This window comes from Chenopodium quinoa, unplaced genomic scaffold, assembly GCF_001683475.1.
Source record: "Chenopodium quinoa cultivar QQ74 unplaced genomic scaffold, ASM168347v1, whole genome shotgun sequence".
Taxonomy (NCBI): domain Eukaryota; kingdom Viridiplantae; phylum Streptophyta; class Magnoliopsida; order Caryophyllales; family Amaranthaceae; genus Chenopodium; species Chenopodium quinoa.
The window spans coordinates 563,339-581,071 of NW_018743175.1; the positions used below are offsets into that span (position 1 = coordinate 563,339).

Genomic DNA, 17,733 nt, shown 5'->3' on the forward strand with positions numbered 1-17,733 from the left:
TGTTATGCCTTGGCTTGACCTTTCTGTGCCTTTTATTGCCTTGCTTTGGCCCTAGTGCAAAGTTGCAAACCAAGAGGCTACTTTTAATCGCCAAATTTATATACTTTTTTGCAAACGACATTCTGAATGTGCAAGATTAATGTCTTACAGATGAGGAACATAGAAGTTGATAACCATGGAAGCAGTCAAAAAGTCTTGAAAGTAAAGACCATTACACAATTCCCAAAAGACTAATCTCAAAAGCTTATACCTATATACCAAGAAGCCAACAAACATCAATGGAAGAACAGCAGGAACCACCGGTACCCACCATTAACATACAGAACCTGCTTCTTAGGATTGAGTAGAGGGGAAATTTGTTACGATAGGGAGGCTATGCAGTGTTAATTTGGAAAATGGATTTGCAGGGAAAAATGGACTTTTGTTTGGGTAGAGTTGAACAATGGTGGAAGAAAAAGGGTTTTGCACAGCTTTTTGAGGTGAGGATAAAGCTTTAAGGGAGTAGCAAAAAGCGGTATGGTGGCTGCCAGCCTGCCACTGAGGGTAGTGGTGGCGGTTTGTCATTCCAACTTTGCACTTATTTGAAAAGTTACTGGAATGTTAAATTGGAAGGAGGTATCTGGCTCTCTCTCTCTGGTACCAAATAGAATTGTCGAAACTACAATGGTGTAGGTAGAATTTCCATAGAAAATAAGATACACATAAAACTTATTCTAATTTCCTAGGCATTCAATATGGTGCTCTACTCAAACCATTGAAGAAAAAATAAATAGAATTTTAATAAAATACAAATCAATACCAACCCCCGAGTATTTGAAACAGCCTATACATACACACTCCTCTCAGACTGAGACTCAACAGAATCAGCTTCTTGTAGATCCCTTGAACAAATAAATCAAGAAAACAATTTTAGTAATCATCATTTGTCGTCGTCATTATTCTTTTTCCAAGCCAAGTGATCTGCAAAAAAGCAGCTCGGATACAATACTTGTAAAACTAAGGATGGAAACCAAACCCAGAAAGGAGGACCGGCAGCTATTTTCTCTTTATATTCACCAAAACAAGGCACCAGCTTGAGTTACTCTTGTAGCATGCCAAAGGATAGGTTTGTGAGCTCAAGACCTATTACCTGAATATACACTATACTCGCACTGTACAAGAAACTAACGTTGCTTCCTCAAGTATCCACTTCGATACTGTCTTCATCTTCTTGACTGGAGACTGCAGATAGCTGTTGTTGCAACTGAAATGCAAACAAGCATACACCATTAATTAATAAGATTAGGATACAGCATGGAGCAATCAATAACATTCAGTCAAAGAAGTACTCTGCATTATATAAACCTTTCACTATAATTACAATTACAATAGAGCAATGAGCTGAAAGATACAGATTGCGATTCAACAGCTGTTACCCAAGGTACGTAAATAAATATTAGCAAAAATTGCATGACAATTCCGCCACTCAGTTTAATCATCACAACCTAGGGACTTCTCACTCAGTCACTGCCCAGGCCAGAGCAATGAGCCAAAAATGAGATTCGGCTATTTCATCAGGTAACAAATTACATATTAGGAGAAATTGAGTTGTAAGACCAGCAGGAATAAAACTCCTTGATTCTGGAGAAGAAGCAATATGGAGAGTAAAGGGGGCAAATTTTCATTCTTCAGTAGAGCCTAGGACTTTTCAGTTCTCACACAGTCACAGCCCAGAGACCACGGACCAGAGGAAATAAACAATGCCAGAAATAAGTAGCGCAAACCCCGAAAAATAGTTGTCACTTTCCGAATTTCTGGTTTCTCCAGCATAATAATTTTTACAATGAGCCCAACCAACTATCAGTAGTATCCAAAATCATCACTCAAAAAGAATGCTAAGGTTTAAAGTAAAATTAGTCCAGGCTTAAGATAGCATAATAAAGAACAATATCACAAACCATGTCTAGGTATGAGTGTATGACTGTTTTAAAAGCATCAATATGCATGAGGAATACAGGCTGAATCGACAGAGGGGGTCAAAAGTGCATGTTTTGTGAAAAGTAAAGCTCCAACTGACAACACCAATTACAACTCACAAGGTCAGACTACCAGTAAATACAGAAGGCCATATCCGTGGTAACAAAATCACCACACCAAAGTCAATACAGTAATCTTTGAATGCCATAGCCACTTGAACAGGGAAAGGAGGAATTTTCTATATTTAATGAAGTACTTTTCAGTTGGTTCTCTATAACCTTAAAAAAATTGAATAACAAACAATTATGAGCACAACTACTAAAGTTTTTTATTAATCAATACAAAAAAAACTCATATTTTCAACGAACAGTGTACAACCCTTTCCGCACTCTCTTGACCTAACATAATCTGCTCCAAAGTAACCAAAGAGGCAATCAACTGGGCAAATAAGCAAATAACCATTTCCCAACACTATTCATAAGAGTTATCTCAAACTTTTTAAAAGGAAGGGATACAAGTACATGATTTTTTATCATCATCTTAGATTTTTGGTTAGGGTATTTTTGGGCAGTAAATTTTGCTATTGATCATGCCAAAATGAAAATAAAAAAATAAAAACTCACGCACACATTGTGTTTGTAAAGGGCTCTATTCAATAATTATAGGCTTTGATGCTCAAAGCCTTGATGAGCTTTTATTCTCTATGTTGGAAGTGGAAGAAACGACAGCGGTGGCACAGGTAGAGAATTCAAAGATGCGTCACTTTGGTCCCAAGTTTTGGAAAAGATTGGGTGCTTTCGGTCTCCTCGATCTAAATTTTCGCCCTAACCACCAGAAAATGCTTCTTCAAAAAAGAAGAGAGAGAATATCGGTGACGAGGGGAAGAGGGAAGTCAGGTGCAGAGAGAATAGATAGAAATCCGGTGGAGATGGAAGGAAATAGAAATTGGGTAATTGTGTCTATGAGGGAAGAGAGAGAGAGGAAATAAGCCATGATAATGGCTGTGACTCTGTGAGAAAGAGGGGTTAAGGAGTGAGGGTGATACTGAAATTTTACCATACAAAACTTGCCGAAAATACCATGTCAGCAAAAAAGAAACCTCCCAAAAAAGGAATACATGTCAATTAATTTGGAGCAGAGGAAGTAAAAATTACAGAGTGAAAGCAAATTACATGGCCTCATGCATACTATATGTTCCCTTTGGGTATCACTCATGTTCCACAAAGATCTTCTTTCCATTCCATGAAGCCTCTGACTTTAGTTGCACCCACATTTGGTAGCTTTACTCCCCCTAACTCTTGCTTGCCTCACTACATGAAACCTAATTTGGACTATCAACTCTAATCCACTTTCACTATCCTATCCCAAAACCCAAAAGGTACAAGGAGTCCACCATACTCCCTCTATTCCTTGGAATAATGGTATCTGATCTACAATATCTACTATCTAAGAAGATCTTGAAGGAATAGAGTGAGGGTAATTTTAAAGTACTACTCCCAGTACTACTCCCTCCGTGTTTAAATAAATGAAACGTTTTGACTTTTACGGAGTTTTAGGAAAGTTAGTTGAATTTATTAAAATAATAGGTAGTGGGTTATAAGTTTGAGGAGAGAGAAGAAAGTAAGGGGTTTTGTGGGGACCATAAGGTTAGTAGAATATTATTAAAAAATAGAGAGAAGTTACTAAAAAAGGAAACTTTACATTCATTTAAACACGGCCGCAAAAGGAAAACGTTTCATTTATTTAAACACGGAGGGAGTAGTTTTATACTTATATCCACACCCAGCTAATCCCAAAATTGACAAACAAAATTGAAGGGTAAACTACAAATAAAATATAACTTACCAGCACATATTTGTGTTTCTCGGCATTTAATTCTTCAGACAAACTAGCCATCCTGCAAAACATGTCGAATAAAGAAGATACAAAAAAGCCTTCTGAAAAATATACATGAGAGGAGGACGGGACATTTATAAACAATGAAATTCGTAAGAGATCACTCAACCTGGCTTGAAGGTCCGATATCTTATTAAGAAGTAATCGTTCCCTTTCTGAAGCGACTGTCTCAGCCTGTAAACAATCTGATATTAGAAACTAGCAATGATAACACAAGGCAAAGAAATTTTTTGTTTAGATATCAAAGAGCCTAGTAATTTATGTTGCACATAGATAATTTAATAACATAACAGCTCCATAATTGCTAGATACATGCTGTCCCAAGGAGAGGGAGAGAGGCAACATCTCATCTAGTCAACAAATTTCATATCAGAGTGGCTACTTGATCTCCAGACATACAAATATGCAGTAAGGAAGCAGCATGAGATTGCTCTTAAGTGATTTGTGCTACATCTTACGGCAAAACATCACTACTTGACATCATGCCAAATACAACAAAATTACACAAAAGAAGGCTGAGTAAAACTATCTCAGTTGCCTTTTAATAGATACAGTTATTTTAGATACACATAAAAAGAAGATTATGAGAGAGGATTAGGTGAGGGGGCATGTGAAGTATAAAGTAGGAAAGAGAGTGTTGTAAGTGGGCTTAATGCAAGAAAAAGTAGGAAATAAATTACTGTTGAGTACTTGAGTGCAGTTTGTGTAGGCACAAATAGGAAAGAGAGTGTTGCAGGAGAGGTAAGGGGGAAAACTTTGCCAAAATAGGGATGTACATGTGTAACAAACAAAAAGGAATGGAGGTAAACAGAAAGCATAACATTAAAAAAGGAACAGATGTATTTGTAACAACATGAAAGGATATGAAAGCAAACTATAAAGCACGGGTTACATTATTTGTAATTAACATAGGTTCCAACATAATTGAATTGAAGTTGCTCCACCAAAAGTCTGGAAGTTTGGGTAACAATAGAATAGCTCTCAAAACTTACACTTCCATTTTCTGGACTTCCAGATAGTGGCACTGTTGGAGGCCTTCCATTTTGACAACCTACAAGAAAACAGATTAAGAGGGCCTCACATAATAGCCAATATGTAGTTATACAAGAAGCATCTGGCATAATTTGCACTCACCTTCAACTTCAGTTGATTGCAAGCTATTTAACAAGCTCGATATCAGATCCTGATCATTATTCAAAAAAACAAGTTTCAGTGCCTTTTCAGCTTTCAAGTACAAATAAATAGATAAACAATGGTTGAGCTTTTAATACAGAGTAGATTTTATGATGATTCTACCCCCAAAGCAAGAAAAAAGAAGAGAGATTTTCTGATTTTTTTATATACAAAGAATATTCTATAAGAGTGCTTTGATTAAAATTATACTTCCTCTGTTTTTTTATAGTTGCAACACTTCTCTTTTCACGCTTGCCGATGCATGATTTCATTCGTTAATATCTTTAATTACCAATATGCAAAAATTATAAACATTTGATATTAAAATAGTATAAATCGAGACGAATCTAACAAGATCCCACATGACTATATTTTTGCTTATGTATAAATCATCAAAGCTAGTCAAAGTGAAACACATGAATAGTGTAAAAGTCAAAATGTTGCAACTATAAAAAACGGAGGAAGTATAAGTTAATGAGCACTACAAAAAATTAACTATCCTCCATTCTTATTTGTTTGTCCCAATTAATATATTCCACTTATACAGAAAGAAGGTTAGACCATGGGTTTTCTTTGAAGAATAAAGGAAATGACAGATTCATGTGGGATATTGATAGATTCAGCTAGACTTGTAGTTTCAAAATATCAACTTTTTATAATATTTTATAAGATACGCAAATGCTTGAAATAGAAACTGTAGAAAAAGTCAAATGGAACAAACAAAAAAAAAACGGAGGTAATACCAATGTAAAATAAGCCTGAAAAAATAAACCATTACAAAGGCTTGAAATGTAGTGGTAACTGTGGTAATCATCAAATACATCCAAAATTCAATACAACTAATGATAGATTAAGAATCAGGGCGCTTTCATCCTCTACCTGCTGGATTGCAGTCTGTTGAAAGAGATTTTGAAGGTGAGGCAAGAGAAGCGATGCAGACACATTAGCACTGTTTATGTCTCCAGAAGGTTGACGGGTTATCTGACAATATTTCAACAAAAACAAAAGATTAATAATGGAAAACAGAACAATAGATCTAGGTCATCATGTTTAAAAATCTAGAATTAAGCTTCAGATACAGCTTATATTGAGATTGACTGTTATCTCTAAGGTCCATCAAATTAAGCTTAAGTATTTACTAAGCCATAATTGTAAAATAATTCAAAACCGATATCATCTAAAAAAGCAATATTAATAGAACTCTACCTCCAATTATTTTGTTCATATATTTGTGTTTTATAAACAAAAATAGTCAGCAATGGACAAGAAAACGTGTACTACAGTATTCATAAAAGCACGCATAGCTAATAGATATTTTCTTAAAAACTCGAAAGCAATAGAAAAAATATCATAGAATAAAGCTTTGGGGAAATCATAAAATATCAGGATACAAAGATATGAGACTTACGGTCTGCTTTGATTCAGAAATCCAATCGCCAACACTTGCTGACTTTCTCAAAGGCGATCCCTGGAAAGGACGGGTAAAAGTCAGGTACGCATCACATCAGTGTCGTAAAAATTGTCATACAATGGAGTTAACTTACCTGTGAAGATCTCCGAGCAGAAGAAGATGATGTCATATCCTAACAATTAATAAGCATCAGAAGCAAACACATTTAAAAAGAGATCATGCATCATTGTGGACCCTAACCTTAACAACATCTAAACTTTCTGATGTTACGGAGAAGCGGCCCTTTATTTGAACCAAATTCGCCTTCGATTTTTCTTCTAAAGATTCTCTGTATCCTGGAGCCACAAATATTTCAAACTTGCAGGAAAATGAATGCAGATATGATTACAGCACAAAAATGCCAGCAAAACATTTCCTTAACAAAAATAATGCAAGCTTATAAGATATGTGTCACCTCCTGAAGGTTTAATCGGTGCTGACAAGCTATTTGCTGAAGCTCGTGTTGGTAACATCAGTGGGCCACTAAAGCTTGGTGCCCTGCGTGAACCACGGTTACTTTTCTCCGCTATAGATTGACTTTCATTCTCAGGCCTGTTGATCAAAACCAATATTCCAGAGTTTCAAATCTGCAAAACTTAAAATAAAAAAAATGGAATATGAACTAACATGCAGCACAATTACATTGCTGAAACAATTTTTGAAACGTACAAAGGTTGTATGAACATACAGCTCATAGGAGGGAAAAGATGGATACAATTTGTGAATTAGCAAGAGGATAAATTTAAGGGGAATTTCCCATTAGTACCCTATAGATTTTACAAAAAAGCCAAAATGCCCCAGCGAAATTGAATACATTCTGGTACCCTGAAGGTGGTTGTTTAACAGACAAATTACCCACGCTAATAGAAAAAAGTTAATGCCATTGAGAAACAAACCCCTGAAACTCATTTCTCTATCTCTTTGATCTCTCAATTGTAATCATCTCCATCATCAAATAAAGTTCTCTTTTCACTCCTTTTCCTCTATCTAAAGAAGCCTATAAAGTAGTTAACGGCACTGATGGTATGCAGTACTGGTCTTCCAATGATAATGGGGAAGGTAGGGGAAGTGATAAGAGGTGCCTTAGGAAGGGAGAGTGAGGGAAGGGGGAAATTTTTTTTTTTTTTTTTTTTTTGGTCTTTAAATAGATATTTACCCTTTAATACTCTATGCTGTTATACTGTTATATATTTGCTCCGTTCTTTTTTACTTGACCTGTTTCTTTTATCACGCTTGCCAATGCAAAACTTTAGCGACCCAATAACTTAATTCTCCATAAGTAAAAATTATAAAAGTTGTATATTATGATAGTACTTATTGAGACAAATTAAAAAAGATCTCACATGAATATATTTTTCCTTACATATCATTCACAAAAGACGGTCAAAGGGAGGGTGGTGAATAATGTAAAAGTCAAAGCGGGTCAAGTAAAAAAGAACGGAGGAAGTAAATGTTATTAGTCAAAGTATTTTTGGCATGAAACATGTATGTTCACAGTATAATGTGTTGATGGAGTTTGCCTGGTAAGATATAAGGCCCCAGGCTTTCAGAGAAAAATAGCTCAAACCCCTTCGAAAAGAAAAGTTAAAAACTTCAAAAAAAAAATAGCTTCAACATTAACATAATAGTGTAATACGATTACACAAAACAAATACACGTAAGTCGATGCACATCTTTGCCTATCTACATCTCAATGATTAGTTAAAAAAAACTAAAAATTATAATAAAAAAAAACAAAAAAAAAAAAAACAAAATGATATTTTTAAAGCACACATTGAGAGAAATCGAACAAGACCCTACATGACTATGTTTTTTCTTATAATACATATCGGGAATAACTTAAAATATTCCCTCAAATTGTAAATAGCTGGAATTAAAGCAAAAATATCAAAAAGAAATGGAGGGAATAAAATATTAGATCCACGATTAAACCTGGCATGCATAATATTTCCTCTGCTTTTTTTTTTTTTTTAATTGCAACATTGGGAGTATCACACTTGCCAATGCACATTTTATACCTTTAATATTGTAAAAGTTATAAAAACTTGACATTTTGAAATCTTATAACTAGACAAATCTAGCAAGATCCTACATGACTATATTTTTCTTAACGTATAAATCACAGAAGATGATCAAAATAGTAAGTGTGAATTGTGTAAAATTTTAAATGTTGCATATTAGAAAAGAACAGAGGAGATACATCAAGATAAGTATTTACGCTTTAAGCTTCATGTTGAAGCAAAGTTGCAAATAAACTATTTACATGTTTTTGCTTTCCCTTTCTTTAAGAAAGGCATCATCATCAATATTTTAGAAGAAACTGAAACCAACCTTTCACAAAAACGGCCCCTTTCTGTAGATGTCTGTCCTACCACATTTCCAGGCACGAGTGGCCCACTCTGACTTTGACGACCTTTCACTACTTGAGAATTAGCCTTTACTTGTATTGAGTCTATCTCACACGCAGGTGCTCCCGACCCGAGATCTGCTCCATCTTTCTCTAGAATATTTTTCCCATGACCACCAACATCAAACTCAGTTCCAGTTCCGGTTTTACACATGGCATCTTCAGTTAGCATAACAGCGGCCTCATCAGCATAACCTTGTTTTCTGCAACAGTGAGGTGTTAATCACACAAAAAATATCCACCTCAAAACTAACTTTACCATTCCATAGTACAAAATTCCATCACCACATGACCCCATGGCCAATCAAGGTTTGTTTGGCTTCAGCCTCGTTATGATCTGACTTCAAAAAGAAATGCTTTTAAGCTCTCACAGCTAATCTGCCCTCTATTTGAACAATGTTATTGATGCGGGTATCTATGGTGTTAGACTCACCATGACCCAAGAACATTGGGACATAGTAGGGGACTAGGGGTCTGAATAAACTTGGATTTTTGGACACAGGTTGGGACATGGTACTTGTAATATAATTTCTATGTTTGTAAGAACATAGTTAATATCTGAAATTTACGTTACAACTTCAACATATAGGCAGCATGCATATTCAAAATTTCTCTAAAAATTGATGATTATAACAGACTGACAGCTCAAGTAGATAGATAAATAAGAAGTAGATAACATAAATAACTATAAAGCCCAAATTAGTATCAAAGAACAGCCTTAATTATTTTCAGGCTACTAGCAAATAAATGCAACTTCTTTTATATTTTACTAGGATTTCAACCCTTTCTCGTCCCTTCTACTGCCCCCTTCTTTCTTGCATAATCTACCTTTTCTAATCATATTTACTTTCCTCTTTCATGCCCAAGATTTCAAATCTGATTACCTCATCTGATCTCACTATTAGTCACGATAGCAATCAGCAATCATATTAGGGCACATGGTATATTTCTCCTAGTCCCAATTACCCAGATTCAGAATATGATATTACAATTTAGGATGCCCTCAGTAAAATCAATCGATTGCCTAAATCCCTCTCTTGGGTTATACTGTATTACCTGATATCACAAGATCAGTTGCCTGCATTCACTAATCACTACATGACATAAAAGTATGATCTTCTAGAAGTTAAAATTTTCTCACAGCACTACAGCAGTTAACAGAATCAATTGTGCAACACCCCCTTGGATATTGGAGGGCCAATAATAACAACATTAACAGCACAAGAGTTAACATAATCTACAATCATTATCACAGATCTGACAAATTTCCACCTGCAAAAATAAATAGTACTACATTTCTGTAGTTTTCTACATACCTAAAACCATTGAAATTCATACTCTGAATACCCAATCTAAATCCTTCAATAGTAAAAGTGCAATACAGGTTAACTTAACAGGTTCAAAAGTAGTATGGCAGAAAGCTTCAGTTTTCAACAAATTAAAGAAATGGATGCAAATACTTTGTACTTCGTATTTCTAATTCTAGGTCTTTTCATTCAAATCCCGAATTATTCACTCACAGACAATATTCAATCCTTCAAAATTCATACCTGCGAACAAAATTGTTTGATGGAATACATTTTCCTGAAACAGATCCAAAGTCTGATGCGTCCTGACAAAAAATACAGACAATCACAAAGATAAGCATCACGCTTTCTTTAAAAATAGTTTAAAATCTCACATGACTAATACCTTACTGTTATGAGCATATTTTACACTTTCATCAGCTTCCTTAATTTCTGACAGATCCTCATCATCTTGCACCTAAAAGACAAGCATGATGGCTTAGATCAAGGCGAAAAATGTCCAAGTTTAGTGACAAACAGGTCCAGAATATCAGTTTCAAGCCAAAGTTTCAGTGCGGGGATATGCTGATATATATATTTTCTAACTAAGGATGCGCTACCTGAAATCGGGGAGCTAGTCACCTTGTCCTTTAATTGAGTTGTTATTACTTATTATGGAGAATCAACAAAACAAAGATATTGCTTCCTCTATCCTTGTAGATTGCCCCAAATGATTTTTTTGAAAAACTTTTTAAAGATATCAGCATAATAGAAGCAGGTAGGGTATATCGTCTTTTTTCTACTTAAATTTAATGAGAGCGCATAGTGGAGAGACAAGCAGAGACAAAAATTGAAAATTGGGGCAATTTTTATGGGGCGGAGGTCATAGGGAGTACACACCAGCGCAGCCTGTGCTTTCAAGTCCTCAATATCAAAGTTCCACGCACTAACACCTCTCTTGTATTCATTCTGGCGTAAAAGAGCACAAAACAGTTAACGCTATTGACAACATGACAAACCATTTGAAATTTAATTTAAGTGAAAGAGAAACATAATATTATAACTCATATAAAGCTAGATGCAACTAAATTCACATACTACAGATGACGTACCTGTGATATAGCCTCTTGCTCTGCTGAGGGCATTCTCTTCAAAGCAAGTTGAGCAGCATCTCTAAGCTGCAGAATTAACAAACCAAAATAAACTCCTGCACCATCAAAACAACTACCAAACAAAACAAAAATCTAACAGGTTGACCTGCAGGGCCTTCACACGATCCCATAATGGTGGCAAGTCTGCTAACAGTTTCTTCACAGAAAGCTCAGGTGGCTTGGCATGCTTAAAGAAAGAATGCTTGAGTAGCTTCTCAGCAGTTGGCCGCTTTGCTTGATCTTTCACCAGGCACATTGCAACCATTTCTTTAAAAGACTGATCAACAACTAGAAATACTCTAATTAGAAAAATGTCAGCATTGAACAAAAGATTAGTAATACAGGTTTTTTTTTTTTTTGAAGGTAGTAATACAGGTTAATAAAGGAGCCCAGCAACACTTATGTTGATTGATTAAGAAAACTAAAAAATGACTGTAAACAGTACAAGCCACAACCTAATTTACATTACTGATTTGTTAAGATAAACCAGACATGTGCTGTTAGAGCCAATAAAATAAAAATAAAAAATAAAAACACTGAGGCCACTATTCACATTTCAAATGAAGGAAATCCAATAAGATTTAAGAAGGCTGTTACAATTTACAAGGAAAGAATAAAGACAGAAAGACAGAAATAGGTGCACAAAAAGACAGAAAGTCATGTTGGACAGACATATTTTAACCACAAAGCAACATTACTGAAAGAAACACAATAGATAAAGTTACTGACATGAAGAAACAATTAACCTTTGAGAATTTTTTATCACGATCGTAATCAAGTCCTGGTGGGGCGTTCTGTATAGTCATAAGCAAAACCTAAAATTGACACGCAAGGGAAAAGTTTCAGAATCAAGCATCACTCAAGTGCAGTTATTCCAAATGACCATAAAATTGTTGAGAATAATAGAAATTAAGTAATCACATAAGAAACCTTCATTGGAGGATATTTTGAGAAGGGTGCATGACCATGAGCTAACTCAAGTGCAGTTATTCCAAATGACCATATGTCAGCCCTGAACAAGCAGAATGCACTCAGCAACATGTTCAATTAATCATCAAAGCAGTAACTTTTGCACCCTAAAAAGAAAATTCCTCTTTTAAAAACTTGATTCTGTTTCTAAATTAATCCCTCATGCTGATTACAAAGCTCAATGAAAGAAATGATAATGCCCTTCTGGTCCAGAGAATGGTACTTAGAGGCTTTACAATTGAGCAGATTGAAGTAACTTCTGTCATACATGAGGAGGGTAAAAGATTTCACTTTTACAATCAGTCCTATAGTACTCTTAGTAGAGACATCAAGCAATCATTCTTGTGAATTTACTGTAGTAATCTTAGTAGAAATTCAAAACAATTGCTTTATGGCCTCTTTGGTATCTCTGGCAATTTTCAGCTATTGGTTGTGAAACTTTGACATTTGCGAGTTAATAGTTGCACAATGAGCATAGATTAGTCATAAGAACATCTTTGCTATAAATATTAGTAAACCAGTCCTATATTCTGGTGGCTACTTCAACAGATATCTTACTTACATGTCTGATCTAGTGATCTTCAATCTATATTACTTTGTTTCATAGACATTTGCACCATTTAAACGTCTTACTGCAGCCATATTTTCCTATTAATACTACCCATTTATTTGTATAACTCAGTATATATGTAGATTATTAATATTTTGAAAAAGTAGAGTGGGCGAAAAAGATAGTAGGTAAAGTAAGAGAGGTGGAGTGAAAAGGCTGGCGGGTGTAAGGAAAAGGTAGAGAGAGAGAGAGAGAGGAATATTACTTCCTCTATATTTTTATAAGAGCAACATCTCCCCTTCCTAGAAGTTACATAATGAGGTGCAACACCAATACTTTTGGCAATGATTTCGCTCGACCTCTCACTGTCACATGAGACCACATTTTATCTCTCTGTCTTTCCTCTCCAAAAATATCATACTTCCCCTACAAGTTGCACTTAAAAATGGAGAAATTATTGGATTTGTCTCAATGAATGGACAATTAGATTAGATAAATTAATAGTCAAAGTTGTGCATCAACAAATGTGAAAGTCAATAGGGAAATATTAAAACAATTAGAAGGGGTATCTAGGATACTCTTCACATTGGCCAAGCTTGGGGAGTGTTGTAGATATTATAATTTAACTCAGTTAGGAGTTAGTTATAGGAGAAGGCAGATACACAAAGAGGATCTTGTAAAAGATAGGGATGGGGAATGGAGAAATAAAAATATAAATCGAAGGAAAAGGAGGCCATGAATTCAATTATAATGCTTTAGCTTGCTTTGGGAGAGTTCAAACTTCTTGAAATTTGGGAAAGAGTTCTCTGATCAATCATAATATACTCTAAAGACTAAAACCTGAGGTGACTTCACATTGATTGTTTTTTTTTTTTTTTTTTTTGGTTGTGTGGGCGTGTGTTTGTGTGTAGGGTGGGGTGGGGGTGGGGGTGCACAATTATTCATACATACTAATTCAAGCACCATAAGTATCTTCTATGGGGGACTGGCAGCTTCAATTTTAAACCCTCCTATTATTTTCCTATATTTATGCATAGCAGTGTAGCTGGACGACTGAAGAGTACCAAAAAAATCTTTCTCTTCTTATCAATACTTGAATGAAAATTGGACTCCCAACTCACCAAGTGCACTAACTTGAAAAAACACATCCCAACCATACAAAATAATGATGGTTTACTTGCAAGTAAAACTGACAAAGAAATTAATATTTTTAATAAATTTAACGCTTTCTCCGTTTTGTAGATGCATCACTTTTGAATTCACGTACTCCTAGGCAATTTTTAGAGTAGAGAGAGATAGAGAGGCAAAAAATAATAAAGAAGGCCCATGTGATATAAGAGAGAGAGAGCATTTATCATCTAAAAAGGAAAGTGATGCATCTAAATTGAAACTTCCATTTATATAAAGTGATGCATCTAAAAAACGGAGGAAGTACAAAAAAAGACGTACTTGAAATTATATCCACTTCCTGGTTGCAACACCTCAGGTGCCATCCTGAAAACAGAATATACATTAAGTATTTATCCTGGCATAGCACATTAGTGCCAATTAATAAAATGAGCAGATGGAAAACTTTCACAAACTAGAACATATAGTAACTATAAAAAAAGTTTAGCAAACAGTTCCCACCAGCATGGAGTTCCAACAAATGTATTTCTTGACCGCTGCCTATCACCACTATCGAACATGCAAGCAGAAACACCAAAATCAGCAAGCTTCACAAGCCCATTAGTATCAAGTAGAATGTTTCCAGCCTGGAAAAAGTAGAATTAAAGAAATAAAGTCAATATCTTTTTATTTTCTACATGCACTGCATACTCATCAATGCAGCATTAGTAAATAACCTTAACATCACGATGGATATGTCCATGTTGATGGAGATACTCCAAAGCCTTCAGAGTTTCTTTCAATATAGAGCAAATCACAGGTTCCTCAAAGCCATCTGGGTACGCTGTCTTCATCAGGTGTAGGCAAGAACCTTCGGCCATGAATGGCATAACAACCCACAGATTTCGATCCACAACAAATGAACAAAAAGCTCTGACTACATTTGGATGATCAATCAGACTCATCATTTGTGCCTCCCTTCTAATGTCATCCTGCATAAGATCAACTTTATTTAAGATGAACTGGATAATAAGATATGCAAACTGTTTGCTTTCATTTGCCTGAATAAAGATGCTGTTGGCACTACGATTGTTCCTTATAGATGTTTAATCACCAACAGATGTAAAGCTCTCTATTCTGTAAAAAAGATGGTCTAGGGTTTTTTTTTTTTTTTTTTTTTTTTTTAATTAAGGAAGTTTTCAATAAACAGGCCAGACTATTATTTATTACTAGGATTAAATTCATTAAAATAATAAATCGTTCCAACTTTGAAATTTCGATTACAATGGACTAAATCAAACGTCTTACCACATTAATCTTTAACTTCTTTTCCTATGAAGTTGTAGGACAGATAGTTTCCCTTTTGGATCAAGGCTCAAGGGAACATACGATTTGCATGCAAAAAGTAAAGACAGAAGCTTCTGTGCACTCGAAGGGGTAAGCAGGTTTTATGCTATTCCATGGTATGACACAAGTATGATGATATTGTATGCTATAAGTTCGTGTGTCAAAACATAAACATCAGGAGTTAACATATCATTATAGTTAGCCCTTAAACCCTACTGAATCAGTTTAGCTTCGTCTCTGACCCACACAAAAACCTCTAACTGAAAACTGAATAACCCACAGAAAGAGGAAGGGGTTGATTAAAAGAATTTACAAATGGTTTATGAGGATAGGAAAGTCTCCCTCTCTCTCTCTGTCCTCGCCTTAAGCGCCTTATGTGCATGTGGGTTCTCACCACTCCCTTCTTCCAGAAATGATAGTCACATATACTATTTTTGATGTCCATGGAAACATTGTCACTTTTCCTTAGTACTCCTAATATTAGAAACTTCCAAAACATCCCTACTTAGCTTGAATGATATAGAGTGAGTGAGAACGATTCAATTATCATAAAAGGTCGTTTCGTAGAACAATTAAACCTCCTTGATTGCGAGGAATTAAATTCAAGTAACAAATATGCGCAACAAAGATTAAAAAAAAAAAAAAAAAAAAAATGTTGATTTTAACTACCACAGCTTAAACCATTACTTTACACTGCAAAACCAAATCAATTTCCATGCATGCAACCAAAATTCAAGCATTCACAACCACAATTTCCAAACTTACAATACATCAGACAAAAGTTAAATCATATACAATGCAGAAAAAGCAAAACAGATCATTGCAAAACAATAAAATCGACAAATTAATCCAATATTGAAGTAATTACACTATAAACTAAGCTAAAAAAACTCAAATAAATCAAAAAATTCCCAAATTAGTTAAAAAAAATTAACGATCGATCAAAAATCAGTAGTCAACAGAAATTAAAGAGAAAACGAACCAAATTACTATTGCATCGATCAAGATCCAAACACTTGATAGCAACGACCTCATTATACGGAATATAGATCGCTCGGAAAACCGTCGCACTTGCACCAAATCCAATTTCTTCTAGAAGCTTATAGTCATTAGAGTTAACAGAATAGCTCCGTATACCATGGCCTGACCTCCCCATGCCCTAAAACCGCTCGGAAAACCACTCAATTTCCAACTCCAAAACCACTTACTGGATTTCAATACCACCAAAAACTAAAACCTCTTTTCAGAATTCACGGGGTATTTATATACTCTCTCTCCTCCCTCTTCTCCTCCTTCTAATTGAGTATCTCAAACCCAAAAATTAAAAAAAAAATGAAATTAAAATAAAAATAAAAATCAAAGATTCTGGGATTTCTTCTACTAGCAGGAGCACCACCTACTTTTTTAATTTTAATTTTGAATAAAAAAAAATTTGGGGAGTTCTTCAAAAAAAAAATGCGATATTTGGGAATTTTGCAGCTTTTATTATTTATGATTTTTTAAAAATAAATAAATTTGGGTGTGTAATTGTGTATGTAAATAAGCTAAGGAAAACGGACCCCGTTGACTGATATTTAAGCAGATCCAAGGGCTAGGGAAGAAGTACTTTTGACGTGTCAAAAGAATGGTCGTTGATTTCTTCTTTAACACGTGAATGCCGATTTTTGGCCGACTTGGCGTGGCAAATTCTAGGTATTTTTTGAAATAAAAAATTGTAATTTTAGTGTATAATCTTGATAATTATGGAATTATTTTTGGGTGATTTTGGGCCATTAAAAGGCTTTTTTATGTTTTTTTTTATTTAATGTGAATTTAGGGCTTGTAAATTAAGTTACTTAAAAGGGAAAAGGTAATGATGCTGTAATGTTGTGTTTTGTGTTTAGGGTGTGTGTGTTTCACGCCACTATAATGATTCCAATGTTTTGATAATTTTATGGTTTGATATCTTCTAACAGTGAGATGTATAAATTAAATAACATTATAGTAGAAATATTATTGGACTTTTGAGAGGTTGTGATTTTGAATGTCTAGCATGAACTTTGCAAGAATTGTGAGCATTTGTATGACAGAATGTCTTATGCCCTGTTTTTTAGAGTTGCTCTGCTCTATTGAAATCTGATCTACTCTACTAAAATCTGTTCTGCTCTGCTTAAAAATAATAATTAATATTGAATTATTATAATAATAATTACTATTTAATAATAATAATAAATAAATAAATAATATTTAATAATTATAATAATAATAATAATTTATATTTAATAATAATAGTAATAGTAATGATAATAGTAATAATAGTAATGATAATAATAATAATTTTTATTAATAAAAATAATAATAATAATAATAATAATAATAATTGATTTTTTATAATAAAAATTAATATTTTAAAGATAATAACTAATATTTAAATATATGAATTATTAATTTTTAATAATAAT

The 17,733-nt window shown here is 34.3% G+C and overlaps 1 protein-coding gene across 2 annotated transcripts; it reads right to left on the reverse strand.

Annotated features, from left to right (window-relative positions):
- Positions 1–607: 607 nt before the first annotated feature.
- Positions 608–16,796, reverse strand: LOC110732294 (serine/threonine-protein kinase BLUS1-like). Of its 2 annotated transcripts, XM_021912213.1 has the most exons (22): positions 16,275–16,796; positions 14,683–14,937; positions 14,468–14,592; positions 14,288–14,332; positions 12,250–12,331; positions 12,066–12,134; positions 11,426–11,596; positions 11,281–11,346; positions 11,069–11,137; positions 10,575–10,646; positions 10,433–10,494; positions 8,807–9,085; positions 6,891–7,027; positions 6,677–6,771; positions 6,570–6,608; positions 6,434–6,493; positions 5,905–6,006; positions 4,987–5,035; positions 4,845–4,903; positions 3,962–4,026; positions 3,802–3,853; positions 608–1,243 (listed from the first exon to the last, which is right to left on the reverse strand). In XM_021912213.1, exons 1-22 carry the CDS (start codon positions 16,446–16,448, stop codon positions 1,178–1,180), a joined length of 2,193 nt encoding a protein of 730 aa, XP_021767905.1. In that variant the 5' UTR covers positions 16,449–16,796; the 3' UTR covers positions 608–1,177. The 2 variants fall into 2 exon arrangements, with proteins under 2 accessions (XP_021767905.1, XP_021767906.1); XM_021912214.1 differs by lacking the exon at positions 6,570–6,608.
- Between the last annotated feature and the right edge of the window lie 937 nt (positions 16,797–17,733).